This window comes from Kogia breviceps, chromosome 14, assembly GCF_026419965.1.
Source record: "Kogia breviceps isolate mKogBre1 chromosome 14, mKogBre1 haplotype 1, whole genome shotgun sequence".
NCBI classification, from domain to species: domain Eukaryota; kingdom Metazoa; phylum Chordata; class Mammalia; order Artiodactyla; family Physeteridae; genus Kogia; species Kogia breviceps.
In genome coordinates, this window is record NC_081323.1 from 52,655,254 (window position 1) to 52,679,868 (window position 24,615).

Sequence of the window (24,615 nt, forward strand, 5' to 3'; positions counted from 1 at the left end):
GTGTGTTCCTTCCTGGCTACGTGAGCTTTTTCAAGTCACTACATCTCTAGAACTCACTGTCAATGACAGTAAAATAGGGATAGTCCCATCCCACATGGACGGTTTAATGAACTGATGTTTGTGAAAATACTTTACAAACTGAAGTTGTGCAAGTGTTTTGATTCCATTTCAGTGAACATTAATGGATCAATGAATGCCTTAAGGGCTTCCCTGGTGGCGCAGTGGTTGGGAATCTACCTGCCGATGCAGGGGACACGGGTTCGAGCCCTGGTCTGGGAAGGGCCCACATGCCGCGGAGCAACTAAGCCCGTGAGCCACAACTACTGAGCCTGCGCGTCTGGAGCCTGTGCTCTGCAACGGGAGAGGCCGCGACAGTGAGAGGCCCACGCACCGTGATGAAGAGTGGCCCCCGCTCGCCGCAACTAGAGAAAGCCCTCGCACAGAAACGAAGACCCAACACAGCCAAAAATAAATAAATTTATTTAAAAAAAAAAAAAAAAGCCTTAAACCAGCCTTGCACTTGGGCCTGGGGCTCATCCTTGGATTAAGTGGTGACTGAAAGGAAGATAAGGCCAGAGGCTTTTGCCAAATCCAACTGAACGATGATGGGGCCTGAGGCTCAGCCTGGCTTGCTTTCTTCCTTTTGCTGCTGGTGACTCCCTGCTGCCTTTTCTCCTGTCCTCACAAAGCCCCTTTACTTGCTAGTTGTCTTTTCTGCAGACTTACATTTGGTTGGAATTTGCCAAGCAGCTTTTGTGAGCTGGCAAGGCTGTGGGCTTGCCTCCAGCTTCCTGCTTTTTAAGTGACTGGCTTTCATGGCAGCCCCAGACACTAGAAGACACATGTTACTCTGGCACGGGCTGTGGGGCCCATCCACCACTTCCTGCCCACATTAGCAACTGCTCTTTATCTGAGCAATGTGCTTCCCCTTGCCTTCCTCATCCCTGGAGAGAAAGACTGTGTCACACAAGCACATTTGGGACCTCCAGCTGCTTCCTCAGGTAGATGATCTGAGTCCAGAGCCTGTGGGGTTTGGTTTCAAGTCCGCCCTAGAGAGTTAGTGCTGGGGCCCAGTCTGGGGTGAACCCTTGGGAGGGGGAGGCACCTCCACTTGACCCTGCAGTAGGGAGCACTTGTGAGCCTGCCCCTCTTAGATCCTTCACCCACTGGCATGTGAAGTATGGCGCTGAAGGTTAGAACCCCAGGACAGCCCTGCACCCCTCCATTTGCCCTCGTGACCCCCTATTTGGCTGCAGCAGACATAAACTCGATGCCTGCCTTGGTGTAGATGGAGTGGGCCAAGTGAAAGACGCACGCAGCCCATGTGGTACCCACCCCGCCAGCCTCAGTTTTGATACAGCCATGGGTAAAGAAATGTTTCATTAACACTTCTTAGTACTCATGGGAGAAAGAATGGTGCAAGGGCACAGGAAAGGCCGTGTGAGAGCTGGGGGTGACTGTGGTGAACTGGATCAGGAACATCACGTGACTCTGGACCTACCCTGTGGAAATGAGAAGCCAGGATTACCAAGCTTCGACTTTTGCAAGAGAACTTGGGCATCTAGATTTTAATGTAGCATCTCCAATTTAAAAATACTGGCAACCAATTCAAATTTCTAAAACAATGCTGGGTAGATTGTTTACCACCTGTGGCTTGCTGGTTTGTACCTGTGCACCAAAAGAATGGTCTGCTTTCCTCCCCTACAGGCCCCTAAGGTTCGCCAAGACAGACCCTGGCAGGAGAGGGAGGAGGGAGGAGCCGGAGAGAGCAAGCGGTTAGCCCTGATCTCGGGCCCCGGAGGTGCAGGCCCAGCGGCCGTGGCTCACGGGCCCAGCCGCTCGGCGGGATGTGGGATCTTCCCGGACCGGGGCATGAACCGTGTCCCCTGCATCGGCAGGCGGGCTCTCAACCGCTGCGCCACCAAGGAAGCCCTGCCTGACTTTCTTGCTCCCAGGGCGGGGCTGCCCCTCATCAGCCAACGCAGAGCAGGAAGGCACTCACGTTCTCTCACCTCTCTGCTCACAGAGCCTGGAGTCAACTCTTTTGAGCCTTGGCACCCAAGGACAGGGTGGCAATGCCTTTCCAGGGTGTAGAATAAGCCCTTTCCGCCCTGCCCCAATGACATGCCCCAACTCTTGGAACCTGGAGTCCAGACCTTGAGTCGCAGAGACGCCCTCCGCCTGTTGTAATGATGATCCACATCCCGGCTCAGACAGTGGGCTGGTCTTCAAAGTGGGGGGTGGGAGGGGTGTTGGAGGGGTCAGAGAATGAGGTAAAAACAGAATGGATGCCCAGAACCGTGTTTTATTAATCTCTGACCAGCACAGAGTGGGCATAGTAAACAGCACTGGACCAATACCGTGCCATCTTGTCTGAGATGTTAAAAATTAGGATCACAAGGCTTCCCTGGTGGCACAGTGGTTGAGAGTCCGCCTGCCGATGCAGGGGACGCGGGTTTGTGTCCCGGTCCGGGAGGATCCCACGTGCCGTGGAGCGGCTGGGCCCGTGAGCCATGGCCGCTGAGACTGCGCGTCCGGAGCCTGTGCTCCGCAACGGGAGAGGGCACAACAGTGAGAGGCCCGCGTACCGCAAAAGAATAAAAAATAAAAAAATTAAAAATTAAAAAATTAAAAATTAGGATCACAATCTCACCTGCAACTGCAGCAGGTTCACCTCTTCCTGAAATATCTCTGTTCTCCAACATTGGATGCCCACTGAGAGGTCAGAAGTTTGCAGCAAGAATCTCCTGCCAGCCTGTAGCTGCTGCCTCGGCCCCTCCCTCCCCCTGAAGCCCACACTGACCTGCAGACCCCGCCTTGTGGACTCTCAACACACGGCAAGCTGCCTGTCCAGGCCAACGCTGACCCAGAGCATCCTGCCCCTCGAGTGCGTGCAGGGGTGCTCAGTCCAGTGCAAGTATCCCAGTGCTCAGCCGCACCCTCGTTCTACACTGACAGGGGCCAACACATCAACTTTTGGCTGCAATCCCCAGAGAGCCTGGGATCCTGCCTGTCTCCGTGTAGAGTCGCAGCCCATGACCTTTTCGCTCCCTCTCACAACATCACACTCATCCCTTCCTGGAAAACCATTTTAATTAGTTTACACAGGCAGCAAAGAGGGAGATATGGAAGCTGGGCTGGCTGGGCTGTCTTTAGAAACTGCCAGGTCTCCCTCTTGGCTCTGAGCAGAATTAGCAGCAATTCTAAGAGGCCCCAGGCCTCCAACAGCAAAGCCAGAGAAAAGTCACCCCCAGAAAGCCGACAGGGGAGGTGGTAGGCTGTGAGTGCTCAGCGTCCTGCAGACAAGGGAGGTGGATGAGGGAAGTGTGGACTCACACGGGGCTCTCAGAAGCTCCATCCAGCAAGACCTCCGGCCAGGGCTGTGTTTAAGGCTGGGTTAGGCAGAGATGGGAGCCACAGAGAGGAGATGAAAGGTCTGGCTGGCAAGCCCCAGGGGAAGGGCAAAGGCACTGGGGCAGATGCAGCCACGGACAATGGCCAGCTCAGGCAGGGCCTCTGCAATGCCCAAAGCAAACAAGTTCATCCACACAGCTCAGGGGCCTTGGCCTCTTCAGGGCCCCTGTCTCAGCCAAGCGCAAAGGCATCTCCCAGGCCAGAAATCAGAGCCAAAGCATCAGCCCTGTCCCACAGCAGCTTGCAGATGTGGGACTGGGTCAGCATGGGGACCAGGCCATCCTCAGCTCAGTGGCAGTTCTGACAGCTGGGGTGGCAAGGAGTCCCATTCACCCGGCAGCGGCAGCCCCCGCTGGTGTCTCCCGGGCCCTAGAGGATGAGGGGGGAGAGGAGAAAGGATCAGGGCAGTGAAGACAGCGGGCCCCTCCCCCTCCGCCATGCACTCCATCACACCCCCAAAGCACAGACTCCCACCCTGGGCCTTGGCTCGGGCACATCCCCCTGCTAAGATGACCCTCTCAGCCCCAGCTACCAGATGGAGGCAGCCAGCCGTTGAGGCCTTTCTGGGCTCCTGTAGCAGCCTCAATTATGCGGTCTGGCTACCCACCCCTGGACCTGGAGCCAGAGAGGACTTGATGGATTTTTGCATGTTCGGGGTGGGTCAGCACACTGGCGGCATGAGTGTGTTCCTTCCACCTCCACCTGTCTCACTGTCTGCCTGTACGGATAACGCCGAGCCCCAATTCCAGGCACACTCCTCCCCACGACAGCCACCATGAGCCACCACGCGTGTGCTCTCCATGTGACAGATGCACTGCGCTAAGCACTGCTCTTGCACTTTTTCATTTGATTCTGACAATAAGCCTGAGGCCCAGCTATCATCGCCACTTCACAGACGAAGAAACTGGGGCTCAGAGAAGGCAGTAACAGCCTAACCACATGGTCAATGTGTGCCAGAGCCAGGGACCCATCCCTCTACCTCTGACTCCCACCCACACCCTTGGTCGCTGTCCTCTAGGGCAGGGGTGGGCAAACATTTCTGTAAAGGGCCAGACAGTTACCTGAGTCTTTGCCGGCCAGTCGGTCTCTGTCTTTGTAGTGCAAAAGCAGCCACAGACAGTATGCAAACCAATGAGCGGGGCTCCCATAAAACTTTACTTATGGACACTAAAATTCGGTTTTCATATCATTTTTACATGTCATGAAATATTCTTCATTTGATATGTTTGTTCAACCATTTTAAAAGATGTAAAAAACGTTCTTAGTTCACGAGCTACACAAATGCAGGCAGTGGGGTTAGAACTGGCCCATGGGCTGACCCGTCCAACCTCTACTCTCAGGCACTCTCCCACAGCAGCCCTGAACCCTCCGCTCCCTGGGGACTCACCCCGGGGCCCCAGCGAGGACCCTTGGTGACCCAGCAGATCTCGGTGTGGCAGACAGTGCAGCGGATCCAGTCACAGCCGTCCTTCTTCTGCACCACTATCTGGCACTGTGGGCAGCGCATGGCCTCGCCCTGCTGCAGCATGGTCTGCAGCAGAGCAGGTGCCGACCTTAGGCCCAGCCCCGCTCCCCGGCCCCGCTGCAGAGAGAAACCGGCCAACCCCCCGAGTCGCAGAATCACTCTCCCATGCTGCCGCACCCAGGCCCGGGTACATGCAGCCTCCTCTCCCATGCGTCTGCAGTCTCCTCTCTCCACCCGACACTCCTGCTGCTCGCCACTTGTCCCGAGTCCCATCTCCGGATGGGAGTGATGCCAGCGGGAGCTCAAGCCTCCAGGGCTGGATGAACCACAGTCCTTGCAGAGAAGTCCCCATCCCTCCCCAAACTCAATCCCCCGGCCCTCAGCCTCGACCCAGCCTCACCCTCAGCATCTCCGTCGTCTGCCGGGCGGCCACGTCGTTCTGAGCCCGCAGGGCCAGGTCGTCTTGGTACTCCTTGCAGTTCATCTGTTCGTGGATGGCCTGTAGCAGGACGAGGGGCTCGAGGTGAGGAAGTTCCCCAGGGAGTTAGAGAGGTGAGGACCAGAGCAGGCATCCACAGAAGCACTTAATGCTTCTACATGGTGTCAGTGACAGAGCCTTCCCCGTAAACCACACACACCCTGAGGCCAGGGAGGTGAAGCCAGGGTCCTCACATATGATAATAATCATATATACCTATTTATTTTAAGTCCTGACAGGCACAGAAATCCCTAAACCGCAGACCCTCGTTGCCGGCTGTGTTCTGCCCTGGTTGTAGGCCTAATGCTCTGAGAGTGAGCTTGCAGGGCTGCGAGCAGGCTCAGTCCTGCCTACTCGCCCAAGACCAGTCTCTGTTGTGGTCACCTGTTGAGAGGATGAGGGCAGGGATGGCCTGAGGTGAGGGGTCAGGCAGGGCTCAGTTCAGGACAGGAGTTGACACTCGGTCTGGAGCCAGGGCTGGGGTTGGTCTGTGACGGAACGGAGTTCATCAGAGGCCAGGATCGGGGCTCAGTCTGGGGCCAGAATTATTCAGAGGCTCAGTCCAGGCTCAGGGCTCAGTCTAAGGCTTAGGCTCAGGTCAGGGCCCAAGTCAAGCCTGGCCACTGACACACAGCTCTAAGTCATGGCAACCAGGTCAGTATCCCAGCTCCCTTCCCAGGAGAACAGACGTGGAATGGCAGTGAGCTCCTGGCAGGAACAGAGTGACTGGGCAGTGTGGGTCCCTGTCCCCACCTTGCAAAGCAGGCAGTTGACATGGAAACACACAGGGCAGGTGAACTCGTTGACATCATCCTCAAAGAAGCACCATCCTTTGCAGTCCAGGGTCTTGCAGTGATAGCTGAAGGCACTGCGGTTTTCTGCAATGGAGATGCCCAGGTCCAGAAATCGCTGGTAATCCTCGGGGCTCAGGAGCTGCCAGCAGACCACAACCTTGGTGCTCTGGGTTCAGAACACCTGACAATGTGCCCTCCTGGCCACCAAATATCCCTCAGGAAGCCCCCAACCCATAAAGTCCAACATAGCAGTGTTGAAAACTCCATTCAAAAAGTGGGTTAAGGGAATTCCCTGGCAGTTCAGTGGTTAGGACTCTGTGCTTCCACTGCAGGGGGCATGGGTTCGATCCCTGCAAGCCGAATGGCTCAGCCAAAATTTAAAAAAGTAAAAAGAAAAGTAGGTTAAAAGTTCTGGAGATGGATGATTTGCCACAGCAATGTGGCTACACCTAATGCCACAGAAATGTATACTTAAAAAATGGTTAAATGGTAAATGTTATATATATTTTACCACAATCTTTTAAAAAGGGGAAAAAGTGGACAAAAACAATAACAAGCAATGCCAGGAAGATGTGGTTAAGCTAGCATCCTGGTACACAGCACTCTGAGAAAGCCATGTGGCAATAATGTTTCAACCATCCCAAACTTTTCTGACCCTTTGAGACTTATTCTACTTCTACCAGTTTATCCTAAGAAAATAATATATAAGAAGGAAGAGACACCATGCAAAATGTTCCCTGAAGCATTCCTTACAAACTGGAAGGAATTATTAATAATAATTAATATCAATAATTATTGATATTAATTATTAATAATAATTCCAGAAACTGGAATTATTAAGAGAACTAAACAGGATGTATGCCATGGAGATTTATAATAATCTTTAGAAAGGTCTTGTAGCAAAATAGCAAAAGCCGTTGTACCTACACTGGTTACAATGAGGTAAAAATCATGTCTCTGTGCTATATCTTGACTGAGTGGTAGTCTTAAGAGTTACACTTGTCAAAACTCATCTAACTGCAGGGCTTCCCTGGTGGCGCAGTGGCTGAGAGTCTGCCTGCCGATGCAGGGGACATGGGTTCGTGCCCCGGAACAGGAGAGGCCACAACAGTGGGAGGCCCGCGTACCGCAAAAAAAACCAAAAACTCATCTAACTGCATGCTTACAACAGATGAATTTTATTGTGTGCAAGGTATACCTTAATAGTTAATTTTAAAAGAAAAACAAAACATGTCTACCCAGAGACACCAAAGGAAACAGGAGAAAATGCAATCAGTGATTTTCTGGGATGGCAGAGTTGGTGGGTGACTTTTCTCTTTGATTTCTGTTCTTGTTCTTGTGGTTTAGGCATGTTTTTTGTAAAACAACCTCCACTGCATTACTCTACTGATCCCTGTCCCTTCCTCTTTCTCTGCCACACTTGACTATTCTCTGAGGCTTCGGTCAATGTCCAGGGGCTCCAGGGAAGCATGAGCCCTGCAGCTCCTTGGGATGAACTCTGGTCCCATCACAATGCCCCTTGGCAGAGGTGGGTTTTACAGGGAAAGCCTCTGGGCAGCAACTGTGGGTGCCTGGACATATGGAATGATCTATGTCTTAGGGCCTCTCCAGGCAAGAGCAAGGAAGCCAGAGCTGCCTTTCTCAGGTGCCCCACAAACAACAGTTAAAAATGGGGCTTCTCTTAGTGTAAAGGCTGGGAGTTCCCAAAGGCCCACCCCTTCTGTCTGCCCTTTTTCCCCTGAGGCAGAACCCCTTAGGTACCAGGAAATACTTGGTAAAGTTTAGGGGGTTCTGAGAAGCAGCATCGTAGGAAATAGGCAGAAGTGATGTGGAGAAACGGGGTCTTGTATATGTGGTGGTGGGGGTCTCTCATTTGGACCTCAGCCACCTTTGGCCCTGCCTCCATGTTGGCCTGGGAATTCCAAGATGCCCAATTCTGGGAAGGCCATTCCCCAGCAGTTTAAAAACCACTGATCAAGTCCAACAGTCCACTTTACAGATGGGTAAATGGAGGTGCAGAGAAGGGAGAGCACTTGCTCAAGATGGCCAGAAGTCAGGGGCATAACTCGATAATAATAACACTAATAATAATAGAAAACACACACATGCAGACACATACAGCCCTGTGAAAGGTTGCTGGAGGAGTGGCCCCTATTTGTTCATGTCTCCCCAACTCCACACCCTTGGGTGGGTCCCGCCCACTCTGGGCTTAAGCATGTGACCTGCTTTGCCAAAGGGACAGGAGCAAGCGAGCAGCCTTGTTAAGCGCTCCTGCACTGGCTGCTCTTGAATCCTTGAGACACCAGCACATGAGCAGGTCCTGGCCAGCCTGGGGTGTATGAGACCAAAATGGAAGGAGGCCCTGTCATCCCAGCCATCACAGATAAGACCATCACACCAGTCCATGACAGTGGACCTGCCAGCTAAGCCCAGTTGAGCTCTGCCAGGCCCAACCTGGACCAGATGAATCATCCAGCTAAGCTCAACCCAAACTGCTAACTTGGAGATTCATAAGCTAAATAAATGGTGTTTGTTTTGAGTCTGGAGTAATCTGTTACACAGCAGAAGCTAACTGATACAAGGGCTAACTGATACCACATATCAAGCACTACTCCAAATTCTTCACACATGTCTTCCACTATAATCTTCACAACCCTTGAAATAGAAATTAACTCTCTGACCCCAACCAAGATGAGAAAACCAAGGCACAGAGAGGCTGCGTATCTGACCTGAGGACACCAGACCATCTGGCCCCTGAATTCCCCCCTGCTAACTGCTCTGCAGTCTTTTCTTCATAAGGGTGTTTTCTTCACTAGGTATTTCCCCTAGTTCCTGTCCTGCCCACCCCTTGGGCCTCCAGCATCCCACACAGAAAAGGCTCTTGATAAGTGACTGGTGCCTGAGACGGGGACTCTCAAACCAGTTCCCACCTGCCAGCTCAGGGCCCAGTTCCCTGGGACAGGGGGGTGTGCCCCTTCCTCCCCCAGGCCTTACCGCCCGGATCTCCCTCTCCAGCAGCTTGCCCGAGCATGAGTAGGTGTTGTCAATGAAGGGGCAGGCAACCTCGGCCTCCTGGCTGTTGCGGATGGTGCCCTGTAGACACTCCCTGGGGGAGGTATGAAGGGGTGGGAGGTTAGGGGTCATCCGAACCCCATCCCCCAGGACTCCAGCCCTCACATGGTGAGGCCTGACCCCAGGCGGGCTTCTCCTCAATACCTCCTTCCTTCCGATCCCTCCCACCAACCCATCATTTCTGTCTCCCCAACTGCCACCCTTATCACTCCGGCCCAGGTCCCATCACCTCACCTGTAGGACTGCAGGAGCCTCCTCACTGGGCTCCCTGGGTCTACCATGTCCCTCCCCACAGCCTCCCATCCCATCCCACCCAGAGCAAACCGGAGAGCCCCGGTGACTCACCCTTCCTAATACCGCTCTGTCCCCATCCCCTAACCCCCTCCATCCCTCTGCTCCAGCTACACTGACCCCTTGCTGCCACAGGCAGGCTAGGCACATACCCACTTTGGACCCCCTGGTGTGCTCAAGTGCAGCCTCCCTAGTGGCTTCCCAGCCCTCTTGTAGGGCAGAGCCTCTGTTACTTTTATCATAATCCACTGGTACTTAGCATTTGGCACAATTTACAATTATATCAGTGATTATTTGATTAACATCGGCCTGCCCACGGGAATGTAAGCTTCAGGAGGTGGAAAATGAGCTTTTTTGTTCACTCCTGGATCCCCAGGCCTAGCTCGGTCCCTGGCACCCAGGGCAGCTCATCAAATGTGTGCTGTCCAGGGCCAGGTGTGGAGCCTCAGAGGGCAGACTGTCCACCAGCGAGGGTCAGGGCGGGGTTGGCACGGGCTGCCAGGCCAGAACCCAGGCCTTACAGGGGCCTGGTGGTTGTGTGGAAGGTCACACGCTCTGGCGACAGAATGCCTGAGCTGTGTGGCCTCGAGCACGTTGCTGGCCTCTCTGTACCTCACATTCCTCCTCTGCAAAAAGGGGAGAGAGTGCCTACCTCGCAGGTTTCTGTGGGCGTCCAAGGAGATGTAAGAGCACTGCGCCCCACCCCCTTTCAGCCATGGGTACTGCGCAGCTGTGAGGAACTACATCGCTGGGGGTGGGGTCAGGGCCGCACCTGCAGAAGGTGTGCAGACACTCACGCAGCACCACGGCCTCGCCGGGCGCCAGCACCGAGTAGCATACGGGGCACTCGGTAGGCTCGGTGTTCAGCACCAGGCTCCGCTGATCCAGTTGCACGTGCTGTAGGTAGTTCCCCTCCTGCAGCTGCTGCTTCCGCTGGGCATACGGGGGTGGGGCCGCGGGGCGGGTCAGGGTCTCAGGGGTGGGCCAGAAGGGCGCAGGACCAGGGGATGGGTCAAACCTGTGGTGCCGGGGGTGGGGTGGGGGGGTGGGGGGGCAGGATCCTGGCGTGGGGGGCAGGATCCTGCGGTGGGGGTAGGACTGGGCAGGCTGAGGTTAGGCGCAGGAGATGCTGGGAAGGGAGGGGCCGGGAGCAGGGCGGGGCGGGAGGCAAGGAAACGGGGGTGGGGTGGGGTGGGGGTGGGGGTGGGCAGGAGGAGGGGCAGGCACTGGCAGGTTAAGGCTGCAACCCGGGGTCAAGCCAGGGAGCGATGGCCTTTGGAAAGGAAGGGGCCAGGGTCTGAGCGGGGAGTCAGGAGTAGCAGGGCTCCCATCTCTGCCAAGAAGCAGGACAGGGCTAGGGCCAGGGGGGTGAAGGCAGAGCCAGGTCAAGGTCACAGAATAGGTCAGGGGTATGGGAGGTGGTGATAAAGCGAGGGAGCAGAGCAAGGCGGGAGAGAGAACAGGGTCCGGGCCAAGGCTGTAGATGGGACCAGCAGTGAGGTCATGGCCGGTGTGGGACAAGGGCGGACTGGGTCCAAGTGGGGGATGGGAGCATCCGATCAGAATTGGGAACGCTCAGGGTTAGGTATCTGTGTAATCAATGTGAGCATAACATGATGGGGGTGGGACTGTGGGAGGAACAGGACAGAGGGCTGGGTCAACCTCCCAGGGAGTGGTGAAGGGCTAAGTCCAAGATCCTAGGAAGTCTGGGTGGGCCACAGCCAGGGAGGAAGAGGAGGTCAGGGCTGAGTGGAGCAAGAGCTAGGTCACAGGCGGACAAAGGGCTGGCGGATGGGGGAGTGGTCAGGGTCTCAGCTAGGATGTTGGGGTCAGAGCCCGGTACTCTAGCGTGCACAGTGAGAGTGTAAGTCAAAGCCAGAGGCAGCGCCACAGCCCACGGCGGGGGGTGGGGCAGATAAGCCTGGATGTGCATCACACCCGGGGAGCAGGGTCCTAGCGACAGGTTGAGCTCAGGCAGAGGCCGGTCACAGTCAAGTGCAGGGTCACCACCAGTGGTGTGATCAGGAGGGGGCAGCAACAGGGGGAGGAGCGGCAATGTGGAGGTGCCTCCCTTCCTGGCCTATGCCTCCCCCATCCAGTCTGCAGGTGTCTGTCCGGGGTCCGCGCCCACCTGCTGGTACTGGCGCAGCGCCTCCTCCTCACCGGCCAGACGCGCTCGCTCCTCCTCGTCCGGCTGGTATGAGGCAGGAACCTGGTAGGCCTCGGGCCGCGCCCGGCAGCACATCTCGCAGCCGGGCCGCGTGGGCTTGTTGATGTAAGTGCAGCCAGGGCACTGCCAGCCCACCTGGGGGCAGAGGGGCGGTAAGCGCAGGGAGACGAGACGGGCGGGTCAGGGGTGCAGGGGCGCGCACTGGGCAGCTTACCGGCGGGGGCTCTGGCGCAGCGTCGTTCTGCCCCCGCCCCGGCTCCTGGGGGCCCCCGGGCTTCGGGGGGACTGGCTCCAGGGGTCCCCGTGGCTGCAGCGTGAGGTCCTCGAAGCCCAGATCTGGGGAGGAGGGTTCAGGGATGGCGGATCCCTGCAGCCCATTTCGTCCACACCCTGGGACAGCCAGGAACCCCGGGCTCTGCACTGACCGCCCCCTTCTATCTCCCTCCTTCCGGAGGAGTCTCCAGCTCGGTGGTCCTACTGGGTGGGTCCAGACCTGGCCGAGTGGCTCCCAAAGGTCAGAGTCCCTCCTCCACCCATGACTGCTCCTGGGTCCTCCCAGCTTAAAAACCCTGCTTGAAAACTGATCTCCTGTGCTCCTAAGTGTAGCACCTAGAGGGATGAACAACACTTCTGAGGTAGTCCTGCCGAAATACTGAATCTGAATCCATTCATGAGGGCAGATGGGACAGAAAAACAAAAAACAAAACTGGCCTGGACTCTTCAAACAACAGGAGAGCCAAGGGAGGACAGGAGACCAAAGACTGAAAAAGCCTGAGCGACACCGAGGCCAAGGACTAGGTCTTTCACTATAAAGGACATTAGTGAGACAACTGGTAAAATTTGAGCAAGATCTGTCCATTAGATCAATGGACCGTATCAATGTTAATTTCCTAAATTTGATAGATATATGTAGTAAGAAAATGACCCTTTTTTTTAAAGGAAATACACACAAGTATTTAGGGGAAAGGGACAACGTGTCTGCAACTTACTCTCTTAACAGTTCCAAAAAATTACTTATGCATAAATAAATACTGAGAGAATGACAAAGCAAAATAAATATAGTCAAATGTTAATATTTGGGGAATCCACACAAAAAGCACATAGGCATTAGTTATACAATTCTTTATACCATTTTGCAACTTTTCTGTAGGTCTGAAATATCTCAGAATAAGAAGTAAAAAACTTAGAATAAAAACTAGCTATTGGGGCTTCCCTGGTGGCACAGTGGTTGAGGGTCCGCCTGCCGATGCAGGGGATGCGGGTTCGTGCCCCGGTTCGGGAGGATCCCACATGCCGCGGAGCGGCTGGGCCCGTGAGCCATGGCTGCTGGGCCTGCGCGTCCGGAGCCTGTGCTCCGCAACGGGAGAGGCCACGACAGTGAGAGGCCCGCGTACTGCAAAAAAAAAAAAAAAAAAAAAACTAGCTATTATCATATCCAATTTACAGATTTAGAAAACTGAAGAGCAGGGATAAGAAGAGATTTGCCTGAGGTCACACAGCTGATAAATGCCAGGCCAGGGACTGAACTCAGCCCCTCTCCCCTAGACCAGCTGTTCTCTAAATGGTTCCCCAAATGGCTCCTTCCTGGGGTGTCCTTTGTCCTCTCTTCCCCCTATGGATAAGGACGAGAGCCCCTGGGCTCTGCCCCCTGCTCCCTCTCCCCTGCAGCCTCAAGGAGAGCCTCACCCTCCAGCATCCGCAGCTGCCGTTCCCGCTGCAGCTCCTGAGGGCTGAGTGAGGTGTTGCGGGCTGACAGCAGATAGAGGTAGGCGCTGGCCCCGTTCCGCCGCACCCCGTGGGAGTGCAGGGTCTCCTGGTCCCGGGCCAAGCGCTGCCCAATCACCCACTGCTGCAGGGTTGGCGGAAAGCCATAGTCCAGGAACACCTGGCAGGGAGGATGCAGAGGGAGTGTGGGGAGGGAGGAGAAGAGTAGAGAGAGGCAGGGCAAAAGGGGAACCTCCACCCTGACATGTCTTCCTTTTGCCCCCTCACTCACCATGTCCTTGAGGGAGGCCACCGTCATGTCAGGCCGCACCGTGAGCCAGATAGTGACCGTGTGCATCTGCGCATCCTCCACGCTCACCCACAGCCTGCGGGGAGGGCAAGGGGCCGCAGGTCCAACCTCAGCCACCAGCCAGCTCCTGGATTCCCACTCCCCTGTGCTTCCTCCTGTATCAGAACTCGCTGCTTAGGCCCCTGCAATGGCTCCACATGGCTCTCAGAATAAAATCCAAACTCACTGTGGCATGGCAAGGGCCTCCATGCTCTGGCCCCTCCCAAGCTCTCCAACCTCTTCTACTGTTGGCTATTATTGGCTCCTTAGCCAAACCACAACAGTTATCAACTGTATGCCAAGACTCTTCAAAGCACTTAACGTGTATTAACTCATGTAATCCTCTCAGTGAACACATGAGGCAGGTACTGTTGTCAACCCTATTTTAGAGATAAAATCAGGAGGCACAGATAGGTTACAGTGGCTCTGCCAAGTAAACAATTAATAACTGTTAGAGGCAGGATTTCAACCCAAACAGTATTATTCCACAGAAAGTGGTTTTAAACACCAACCTTCTCAAAGATGCTCAAACTTTTTTGGAAGACCAAAGGCATGAAAAGGGAGGGCTAAGACAAAACAACAGAACTGATCCCAGGACACAGAAAAATTAGGGTGTAGAACAATAATAGGAAAGCCCACTTAGAACCTCCAGAGTGATTTGGGAAAACGCCGCATCCTTACAGCAAGAACAGCAAGAAGCAATCAGAAAATAAGGAAGAATTCCTGTGAATGTAACAGTGACTCCTTACTAACCTAACCTTCAGGTCAAACTACAAGTTCACACGGAAAATGAGAGATATTAAATTACAGCATGAGTAGGAAATTCATAAACTCAGAATGTGGGAGAATTCTGGAGGTCAAAGACCAGATTTCTTTAAAAAAATTAATGGCACTAAAAATAGAGAAAGTGAATAAAACAGACTCAGACAACATTAAGAAATGCTATTTGATCTCACTTGGCTCCTGATTGGAACAAACCAACTATAACAAACACTAAGGAGGGAGTTACAAGTGGTCAGGACTCTGGGGACCCAGGTTTAATCCCTGGTTGAGGAACTAAGATCCTGCAAGCCATGTGGTGTGGCCAAAAACAACAAACAAAAAAACACTAACGAAATAATCAAGGAAAGTTGAATATAAATACAGTATTAGGGAATTTTAAGTAATTATTGTTCATTTTTTAGGTGTAATAATGGTATTGAGGTTATTTTTTTAAGTCATTTTTTAAAAGACATATCAAATTACTTACGAATGAACTAATAAAATCTGAGACTTGCTTTAAAATACTCCAGAAAATACCTCAAAATTCCTCAGGATAATGATTTTCAACACCCAGCCAACTATCAGGAAAATAAATTTTTAGACATGTATAGACGCCAGAAGTTTACCATCCACCTCTCCACATGAAAAGTTTTTGAAATATAAGAAAAAAAAAAAAAGAATAGCTGAGTCTTATGCAGGAGAATGGAAGAAAAGTAAAAGGAAATTTAAAGAAGGACGAGATCTTAACCTTCAAGACATTCTTCAAGCAACAGGGGTTTTGAAACATGAAAGTGCATAAAGTTTCAACTGTACTACTTATTCTACACTGAGTAATATTTACAAAATCACAATACTATAAATGCTATTTTAGTGGGTTTACATTTTTAGAATCAACCTAGAGGCAAAGCATAGAAGCCTGAATTTTACTTAGGAAACAAAATCTAAAAGCTATAACCTTAACACCAATAACAGAAAAATACAGTTGGAACCCTCATATCTAATGTCATCAGGATCAGTGGTGATGAGTTAGTCAGAAAAATTGTTAAAGCAGAGAGCTGCATAAACAGCTGCCGACTTTAACACTTAATTTTACCTCACAGGATACAAATGCACATTCAATGGCCAATCTCTAAGTAAAAGGACAATGGCTTTTTGAGTACAAATCTGCTACTGGAGTTCCCCATGATTTTTTCTTTTTGTATGAACCACACACATTATACATGGTCTATAACTTCCAGTATCAGCTTCTTTAAAGTGGAGCAAAAACTTACATTCTCAAAGTATCTGAGTACAGAGCCCTTCTAGATTTTTACCATATTTTTTACAACTGTCCCACCCTAAAATGATAACAGGTTTTTTTGGTGCCTCATCTCTATCTTGTCTTTCTAAAGCAATCAACTTAGTTTTCATAGACACAATTCTCTTTTAGCACTCATGTTTTATTGTTTGATGTAACAGCTAATTAAATTATGCTGTGGCGGTAACAAATACAACTGATATAAATAAACAAGCTGTGTGTAGTGGTATGTTTTACAGCAGAAACTACAGTGCCATTTAATATTCAAGTATTTTATTTAAATCAAATGGCCAATTGATCGACAGATTCAATGCGATCCCTATCAAAATTCCAGCTGACACTTTTTGCAGAAATTGACATGCTGATCCTAAAATTCATATGGAGATTCAAAGGACCCAGAATAGCCAAAAAAAATCTTGAAAGAGAAAAACAAAGTTGGAGGACTCATGCTTCTATTTTAAAAACTTACTACAAAGCTATAATAATCAAAACTGTGTGTTACTGGCATAAGGACAGACATATAGAGCAATGGAATAGAAATTAGATTCCAGAAATAAACCTCAGATTTATGGTCAATTAATTTTCAACAAAGGTGCCAAGATATTAAACAGGGACAAAATAGTATTTTTAACAAATAATGCAGGTACTTCCCTGGTGGCACAGTGGTTAATTAATTTTTATTTATTTATTTTTGGCTGTGTTGGGTCTTCATTTCTGTGTGAGGGCTTTCTCTAGTTGTGGCAAGCAGGGGCCACTCTTCATTGCGGTGCGCGGGCCTCTCACTATCGCAGCCTCTCTTATTGCGGAGCACAGGCCCCAGACGCGCAGGTTCAGTAATGGTGGCTCACGGGCTTGGTTGCTCCGCGGCAAGTGGGATCTTCCCGGACCGGGGCACGAACCCACGTCCCCTGCATTGGCAGGCAGATTCTCAACCACTGCGCCACCAGGGAAGCCCCGGCACAGTGGTTAAGAGTCCACCTGCCAATGCAGGGGACACGGGTTCAATCCCTGGTCCTGGAAGATCCCACATGCTGCTGAGCAGCTAAGCCCGTGCACCACAGCTACTAAGCCTGCGCTCTAGAGCCCACAAGCCACGACTACTGAGCCCTTGTGCTGCAACTACTGAAGCCCAAGTGCCTAGAGCCCATGCTCCGCAACAAGAGAAGCCACCACAATGAGAAGCCTGCGTACCACAAAGAGAAGCCCGCACACCGCAATTAAGCCCATGCACTGCAACAAAGAGCAGCCCCTGCTCACCGCAACTAGAGAAAGCCTGTGTGCAGCAACGAAGACCCAATGCAACCAAAAATAAATAAATTAATTTCAAAAAATAATGCTGTGATATCTAGATATGCAAAAGAATGAAGTTGGACCTCACACCATATACTAAAATTAACTCAAAAGGGATCAAAGACTTAAATGTAAGAGCTATAACTATAAACCTCTTAAAAAAATAAATAGGGATACACCTTTATGACCATGTATGAGGCAGTGGTTTCTTAGATGATGTCAAAAGCGCAAACAACAAAAGAAAACAGATAAACAGTCCTTCATCAAAATTAAAAACTTGTGCTTCAAAGGACACTATCAATACAGTGAAAAGACAACCCACAGAATGGGAAATGAAAATATGTGTCCATTGTATACATATACACCACATTTTCTTTATTCATTCATGGTTACTTAGGTTGCTTCCATGTACAGTATATATAAACAATGGAATATTATTCAGCCATAAAAAGAAGGAAATGCTTCCCTTTGCAACAACATGGGCCTTGAGGTCATTATGCTAAGTGAAATAAGTCAGACAGAGAAAGACAAATACTGTATGATCTCACTTATATGTGGAATTAAAAAAAAACGATGTCAGAGAAAAGAATAGACTGGTTGTCAGGGTGGGGGGTGAAGGTGGTCAAAAGGTACAACTTCCTGTTTTAAGATAAATAAGTTCTGGGGAAATGATGTACAGCATGGTGACCATCGTTAACAATATTGTATCATACATTTGAAAATTGCTAAGAGAGTAAATCTTAAAAGTTGTCATCACAAGAGAAAATAATTTATCACCATGTGAGGCAATGGATGTTAACTAAACTTACTGTGGTAATCATTCCACAATACATACATATATTAAATCATTATGTCATACACCTAAAATGGTTCCTAGCCTCAATTTCCAACCTGTGGAAGGGGGAGGAGGGGGAAGGCTTCCCACACACCACCAAGCAATTTTCAGACACCAGCAGAGCGTCCTACAATTCAACTCGATTCTGGAACTCTCTACCCAGAGACAGCGTCAGCTTCCACAGGTTGAGGGCTCAGTCCTACAAGACTGCCCCACCACTTCACACACCAATTGAAAGCTCAAGTGTCACCTGTTCTCTGACTGACTGGTTACAGGTTAGGGATTCCAACGACCTCCTCCTTGGGTTTGATTATTTTGCTACAGCAGCTCACAGAACTCAGAGAACTATTTACTTACTATATTACTGGCTTATTATAAAAGGCTGTAATAGCCAGATAGAAGAGATGCATAGGCAAGGTATGTGAGAAGGGGCGCCATTCTCACCAAATCTCCAACCTGGAAGCTCTCCGAACCCTGTCTTTTTGTGTGTTTATGGAGGCTTCATTACATGGGCATGACTGATTAATCCATTGGCCACTGATGATCAATTCAACCTCCAGCCCTTTTCCTCTCCCCCAGGATCAGGGTGATGGGACTGAAGGTTCCAATACTCTAATCACAGGATTGGTTCCTCTGATGACCAGCCCCCATCCTTAGGTGATGTAGGGGCAGTCCAAGAGTCACCTCACTAACATAACAAAAAGCACATTTATCATTCTCATCACTTAAGAAATTCCAAGTGTTTTAGGAGTTCTGTGCCAAGAACACGAAGAAGACAAATATATATTTCTTATTATAAGTCACAATACCTTAAACTAACTATATATGTCAATTATATCTCAGTAAAACTGGGGAGGGCTTCCCTGGTGGTGCAGTGGTTAAGAATCTGCCTGCCAATGCATGGGACACGGGTTCGAGCCCTGGTCCGGGAAGATCCCACATGCCATGGAGCAACTGAGCCCGTGCGCCACACTACTGAGCCTGAGCTCTAGAGCCTTCGAGCCACAGCTACTGAAGTCCGCGTGCCTAGAGCCCATGCTCCGCAACACGAGAAGCCACCGCAATGAGAAGCCCGCGTACAGCAACGAAGACCCAACACAGCCATAAAAAACTGGGGAAAAAATATGTCCATATAAAAACTTGGACACAAATGTTCATAGCAGCGTTGTACATGTTAGCCAAAAAAGTGGAAACAACCCAGATGTCCATCAACTGATTAATAAAGAAAATATGGTATATCCATACAATGGATTATTATTCAGTCATAAAAAGGAATGAAGTTTTTTTTGCGGTATGCGGGCTCCTCACTGTTGTGGCCTCTCCAGTTGCGGAGCACAGGCTCCGGATGCACAGGCTCAGCGGCCATGGCTCACGGGCCCAGCCGCTCCGCGGCACGTGGGATCCTCCTGGACCGGGGCACGAACCCGCGTCCCCTGCATCGGCAGGCGGACTCTCAACCACTGCACCACCAGGGAAGCCCCAGGAATGAAGTTTTGATACGTGCTACAACATGGATGAATCTAGAAAACATGATGCTAAGTGAAAGAAGCCAGACACAAAAGGTTATATAGTGTATGACTCCATTTATATGAAATTTCCAGAATAGGCAAATTGCTAGAGATAGAAAGTAAATTAGTGGTTGCCTAAGGTTGGAGGGATTGGGGAAAAAAAGGTAGGGAGATAAGGAGTGACTATTAGCAGGTATAGGGTTTTGGGACTTCCCTGGTGGTCCAATGGTTAAGACTCCAAGCTTCTACTGCAAGGGGAATGGGTTCAAGGGGCACAGAGCAGCCATTAAAAAAAAAAAAAAAGAAGTACGGATACAGGGTTTCTTAAAAAATGTTCTAGAATTGGTTACCGTAATGGTTGCACAACTGTGAATATACTAAAAGCCTTGAACTATAAACTTTAAATTGGTGAACTGTTTAAATTGTTGAATATGGTCTGTCAATTATATCTCAATAAAACAAAATCAAATGGGATCCACCATTGAAAATTAGAAACTGTAAAACTATTGTCTTACTACACAGCAGGAAAAAAGCAGGAAAAAACAACGTTTATTACGTGATTAACATGTGCCAGGCACCATGCTAAGCATTTCAGCATCAAGTTTAAGTCTCCTGGGGCAGACTAACAGTATCCATTAACCCTTGCCTTGAATTCTAGTGGAACACCTGGCTGTATTTCACAGCCTCCCTTCAAGCTGAGTGTGGCTGAGACTAAGTTCTGGCCTTGGGAATTAAGTGGAAGAAGTGTGTGCAACTTTCTGAGCTCTGTTCTTAAGAGGAGAGTGGGAGGGGGTGCCCTTCTTCCCTTCGTCTTTCCTGCTGACAAGAATGCTGATGCAATGGCTAGAACTGGAACAGCCATTTTGGACCATAAGGTGAACCTCAGAATGGAGGCCATGAATGGCATAATAACAAGACAAAAGCATGAGCCTCTGAGGACTACAGGGAGCAGAGCCTCCACATCTGGACTGTGTACCATCATCAAACTTGTTTATACCACTGTTAATATGTTTCTTTCTGTTATATGAGACCTAACACCCTAATACACCTCCTAACAATTCTAAGAACAGCTACTAATATTGCCCCATTTTCATTTTCTAAATGAAAAAAACAAACTCTGAGAGGTGAAGTGACCTACCCTAGATCTCAGAGCTGATTTGTAACAGAGCTGGGGTTTGAAGCTAGGTCTCCTGACACCAGAACCTGCCATTAAGAATAACTTAACTGTTCTATAGGCAAGACTATATCGCGGCCCACTGGGGTTCAGGAAGCCCTAAGTCCCTGGTCAGCTACGTACTCCTCACCTGATATCCTGTGTCGGGGAGACCTCAGGCTTCAGTTGCACATTCAGGGGCACCCGTTGCTCTGCCAGCCATATGGCACACTGCATAGCCACCTGTTCATCCCCGCCAGCCACTGCTCGGGTGAGTCTCTGGGCCACCTCCTCAGCTGAAATCCACAGTGGAAGCAGGTTAGCACAGGGTTTATTTTTCAGGAGCTGAGGTTAAGGGGGTGAGGAAGGAGGTGATCCTTTGTACATGCTGCTTCCTCTCTGTCTTCCTGGTGAACTCCTACATATCATTCAGCACCCAGCTTAAAAGTCCCTTTTCTCTGGGAGGCCTTCTCTGTCACTCCCCACTCCCCCTCCCCGCTCATTTGGTTCTGTTTTCCCTTCATACTCCCAGGTCCCCCCATACTTCCACTCATTTATACAACAAACATTTATTGAATTCTTACTGTGTGCCATCACTGTATCAGAAATTGGTCTTCAACAGTGAATAAGATAAACAGGGTCCCTCTTCTCATGGACCTCCCAGCCCAGTAAGAAGACAATTAACAAATTTAACAAAAGAAAAAGATTCAGATTGTGATCCATGCTGGCAAGGAAATGAACAGGGTAAGGAAGGAGATCAGGGAAAGCCTCTAGAAGGAGGTGACATTGAAGCTGAGACCTGAAGGAGGAGAAGTTGGGTATGTCAAGATCCGGTTGGACAAAAGTGTTCCAGGTACAGAGAAAGGGAAAGGGAAAGGCCTTGGGCAAGAAATGGCTGGATTAGAACAGAAACCGGTGGGGCTCCAGCAGAATGACCAAGTGGCCCAATGGGGGAAGGCAGAGGTCAGCTAAGCCAGCAGGCCTGTGGGCTACCCAATTGCTCTGGGCTTTGTTCTAAGAACAAGGAGCACAGGAAGGTATGTGAGCAGGTTGGTGACATGACCTAACTTAAGTTCTCCCACGCTGGGTGGAAGGGGCCAGAGAGAAGGCAACGACCCTTGAGGTCTGCTCCCTCACCAGCCTGGGTGGTCTCCTGTGTCCTCTGGGAGCTCCCTACACCCTTCCCAGCAGAGTTGGCCCACTGAGGCCTCAGGGGCATCAAGTAAATGAATGACAAGAGGCCCCTGGAAGGAACCAGGCCCCAAGGGAGGAAACTGAGGGGCAGGTGGTGGGACGGCAGGGTTAATGCCCCTCCCCCCCCCCGAAGTTTCTCAGTTGCCTCCAGGCTGTGCCCACCTTTCTTGATCTTCTCGTCCATCTGGCGTGGTTGTGCCCATCCCCCCAGGCGGGGGCTGCAGCTCCGGGGAAATGCCACCTCCCGGTCACTTGCTAGAGGACGGGCGACCACTAGCAACTCAGTCCAGGCCGGTGGCCTCTGGCGCGGCCCAAGCCTTCTTTGTGCCTCGGTGTCCCCGGTGGCAGTCGGGTGGCATCACACTACCCGAGGACCGGGGATGGGGCCTGGGTAGGGTACGGGCCGGGACCCCGCGTCGGAGGTGAAAGGGGGCACCAAGCCAAGCCCGCAAAGGGCAAAAGAGGAAACGGGACAGGCCTGGGTGCGGGGTGGGACGACGCACAGCCTGGGCGCTGGGAGTCCCCGAGGAGGGCCTCCCCTTTACCCTGCTGGGGAAAAGCGCCCTCCGGGACGCTGGATTTCAGCCCAACTCCCCCGCGGAGCGGCCCCTGTCAGTCAGGAGAGGGAGGGGAGCAGCCTCCACGGAAAAGAAAGTGAAAGTGGCGGCCCCGGAAGTGGGGCGGAAGAGTCTCGCGGGATCCGGGTCTATCCCCGGTTCCGGCGACCCGGCGGCGGCCCCTGCTCCGGATCTCGGCGGTCCGGGGCGCTCTATCCCGCAGTCCGAGGCGTTCCCACCCCGCACCCGGCCGGACCCGGACTCCTAGACTCTCACTCACCGGAGCAGCCTAGCCGGAAGCGCCGCGGGAGGGGTGGGGGAGTGGGCGGGGCCGGGAGGGGCGGAGAGCGACGTGGAGACCGCCCCTGCTCTGTCCAGCTGCCAGCACTGCGGCGGGCAGGCCGGTCCTTGCTCCTTTTGCAGAAGAAATAGAGGCTCTGTTTGTTTCTGATCTGCACGAGGCCATGCAGCCGGATATAAATCCAGGCCGGACGGCCTCAGGAGCCCACCCTTAGCCAGCCGGACGCTGCCTCTCGGCGGTCACTCTCCACCTTTTGATTGGGCCACTAATGAAGTTTGTTTTCGCCGGGCACAGGCTGGAAGCTCTTTGCATCATCCAGTCTTCCCACCCTGAACTTTTCTCACACCCCACATCCCATAGATCAACAGATCCTATGGGCTCGGCCTGCACGATAGTTCCAGAATCTGTCACCTCTCACCTCCTCCACCCCCCATCCCAATCCACCTCCATCCTTTCTCCTCCGGCGTACCGCACCAGACTCCTCATTGGGCTCCTTGCTTCCCCTTTTGGTCACTACAATCCATTTTCCACCCAGCTGCCAGAGGGTCCTGTTAGAATCAAGCCATGCCACTCCTCAAAACACTCCCAGTAGCTCCCATCTCACTCAAAGTAAAAGCCGAGGTCCCCCCAAGGCCTGCAATTGCCGCCGCTCCTTCTCTGACTATTATCCTTTTGGCTCACTCCACTCAAGACCCATTGGCCTCCAGATCCTGGAACAAGGCAGACACACTCCCACCTCAGGGCCTTTGCACTTGCCATAGCCCAAATATCTTCATGGATTGCTCTTGCCAAAAGTCTTCCCTGTCCACTCTATCTGAAATTTCACACACATGCACCTAAATCTAGCATTTTATATTCTCCTTCCTGGCTTCATTTTTTCCCAAAGCATGTATTACTATCTAACAGCATATTTTACTTCTTTATCTTGGTTATCTTTTGGCTGTTTCCCTATTCTAGAAGATGGGGACTTTTGTGTGTTTTGCTCATTGCTGTGTTCCTGGTGTCTAGAACAGTTTCCAACATGTAATAGTTGCCCATGGATTTTGTTAAATGAATGAAGGAATCTCAGATTTTCATCTGGGATCAATTTCTTTTTGCCTGAACTATATCCCATAAGACAGAGGTTCTCAGCCTGAGCTGTATGTTTGAATCACCTGGGGAACTTTAAAAATCCTATGCCCAGGTCACATCTCCGATCAATTGACTCAGAACATCTGGGGTGGGTCCAGGTGTCAGGAATTTTTAAGCTCTTTGGTGAGTGTAATGGGAAGCCAAGTTTGAGAACTGTTGTTTCAGAAGTCCCTGTAGGGTGAGTCTTCTCGTGACAAACTTTCTTGGTTTGTTTGAAAAATCTTTATTTAGACCTCACTCTTGAGAGACGTTTTTGCTGGGTATAGAATTCTAGCTGGCATTTCAGCACCCTGAAGACAGCATTCCATTGTCTTCTGGCTTCCATTGTTGCTGTTAAAACATCTTCACCTGTCAATCTAACTGCTGTTCTTTCTTTAAATAGCTTTATTGAGAAATAATTGATATACTATAGGACCCATTTAAAGTGTACAATTTAATAGTTTTTAGTACAGAGTTGTGCAACTATCACCATGATCTAATTTTAGAACATTTTTTAAAATATTTATTTTTATTTATTTGGCTGCATCGGGTCTTAGTTGTGACATGCAGGATCTTTGTTGCAGCATGCGGACTCTTTGTTGTGGCACATGGGCTCTCTAGTTGTGGCACGCAGGCTCAGTAATTTCGGCACATGGGCTCTCTAGTTGTGGCGCACGGGCTCTAGAGTGCGTGGGCTTAGTTGCCCTGTGGCATGTGGGATCTTAATTCGCCGAACAGGGATTGAACCCACATCACCTGCATTGGAAAGCAGATTCTTAACCACGGGACCACCAGGGACCACCAGGGAAGTCCCTAATATTAGAACATTTTTACCACCTCCAAAGAAACCCTGTACCCATAGCAGACTCTC

General features: G+C 50.9%; 1 protein-coding gene across 2 annotated transcripts; it reads right to left on the reverse strand.

Moving 5' to 3' along the window:
- Positions 1-2,285: 2,285 nt before the first annotated feature.
- RBCK1 (RANBP2-type and C3HC4-type zinc finger containing 1) lies at positions 2,286-22,632 on the reverse strand. 2 transcript variants are annotated; one of them, XM_059039147.2, is made up of 12 exons: positions 21,939-22,632; positions 20,734-20,878; positions 13,681-13,774; positions 13,371-13,569; positions 11,899-12,020; positions 11,646-11,819; positions 10,167-10,447; positions 9,146-9,257; positions 6,111-6,290; positions 5,280-5,378; positions 4,802-4,945; positions 2,286-3,783 (listed from the first exon to the last, which is right to left on the reverse strand). In XM_059039147.2, the coding sequence occupies exons 1-12, from the start codon at positions 21,958-21,960 to the stop codon at positions 3,703-3,705; spliced, it is 1,653 nt and encodes a 550-aa protein (XP_058895130.1). In that variant the 5' UTR covers positions 21,961-22,632; the 3' UTR covers positions 2,286-3,702. The 2 variants fall into 2 exon arrangements, with proteins under 2 accessions (XP_058895130.1, XP_058895131.1); XM_059039148.2 differs by having other exon boundaries at positions 10,287-10,447; positions 21,939-22,629.
- Positions 22,633-24,615: the final 1,983 nt, after the last annotated feature.

Coding starts and splice junctions, on each gene's coding strand:
- RBCK1 (XM_059039147.2), bottom strand. CDS start 21,960: ATGGACGAGAAGATCAAGAAAG. Junction 4,946..5,279: donor AGACGACGGAGATGCTGAGG/GTGAGGCTGGGT, acceptor GCTCTGCTGCAG/ACCATGCTGCAGCAGGGCGA. Junction 3,784..4,801: donor GTCCTCGCTGGGGCCCCGGG/GTGAGTCCCCAG, acceptor CTCATCCTCTAG/GGCCCGGGAGACACCAGCGG.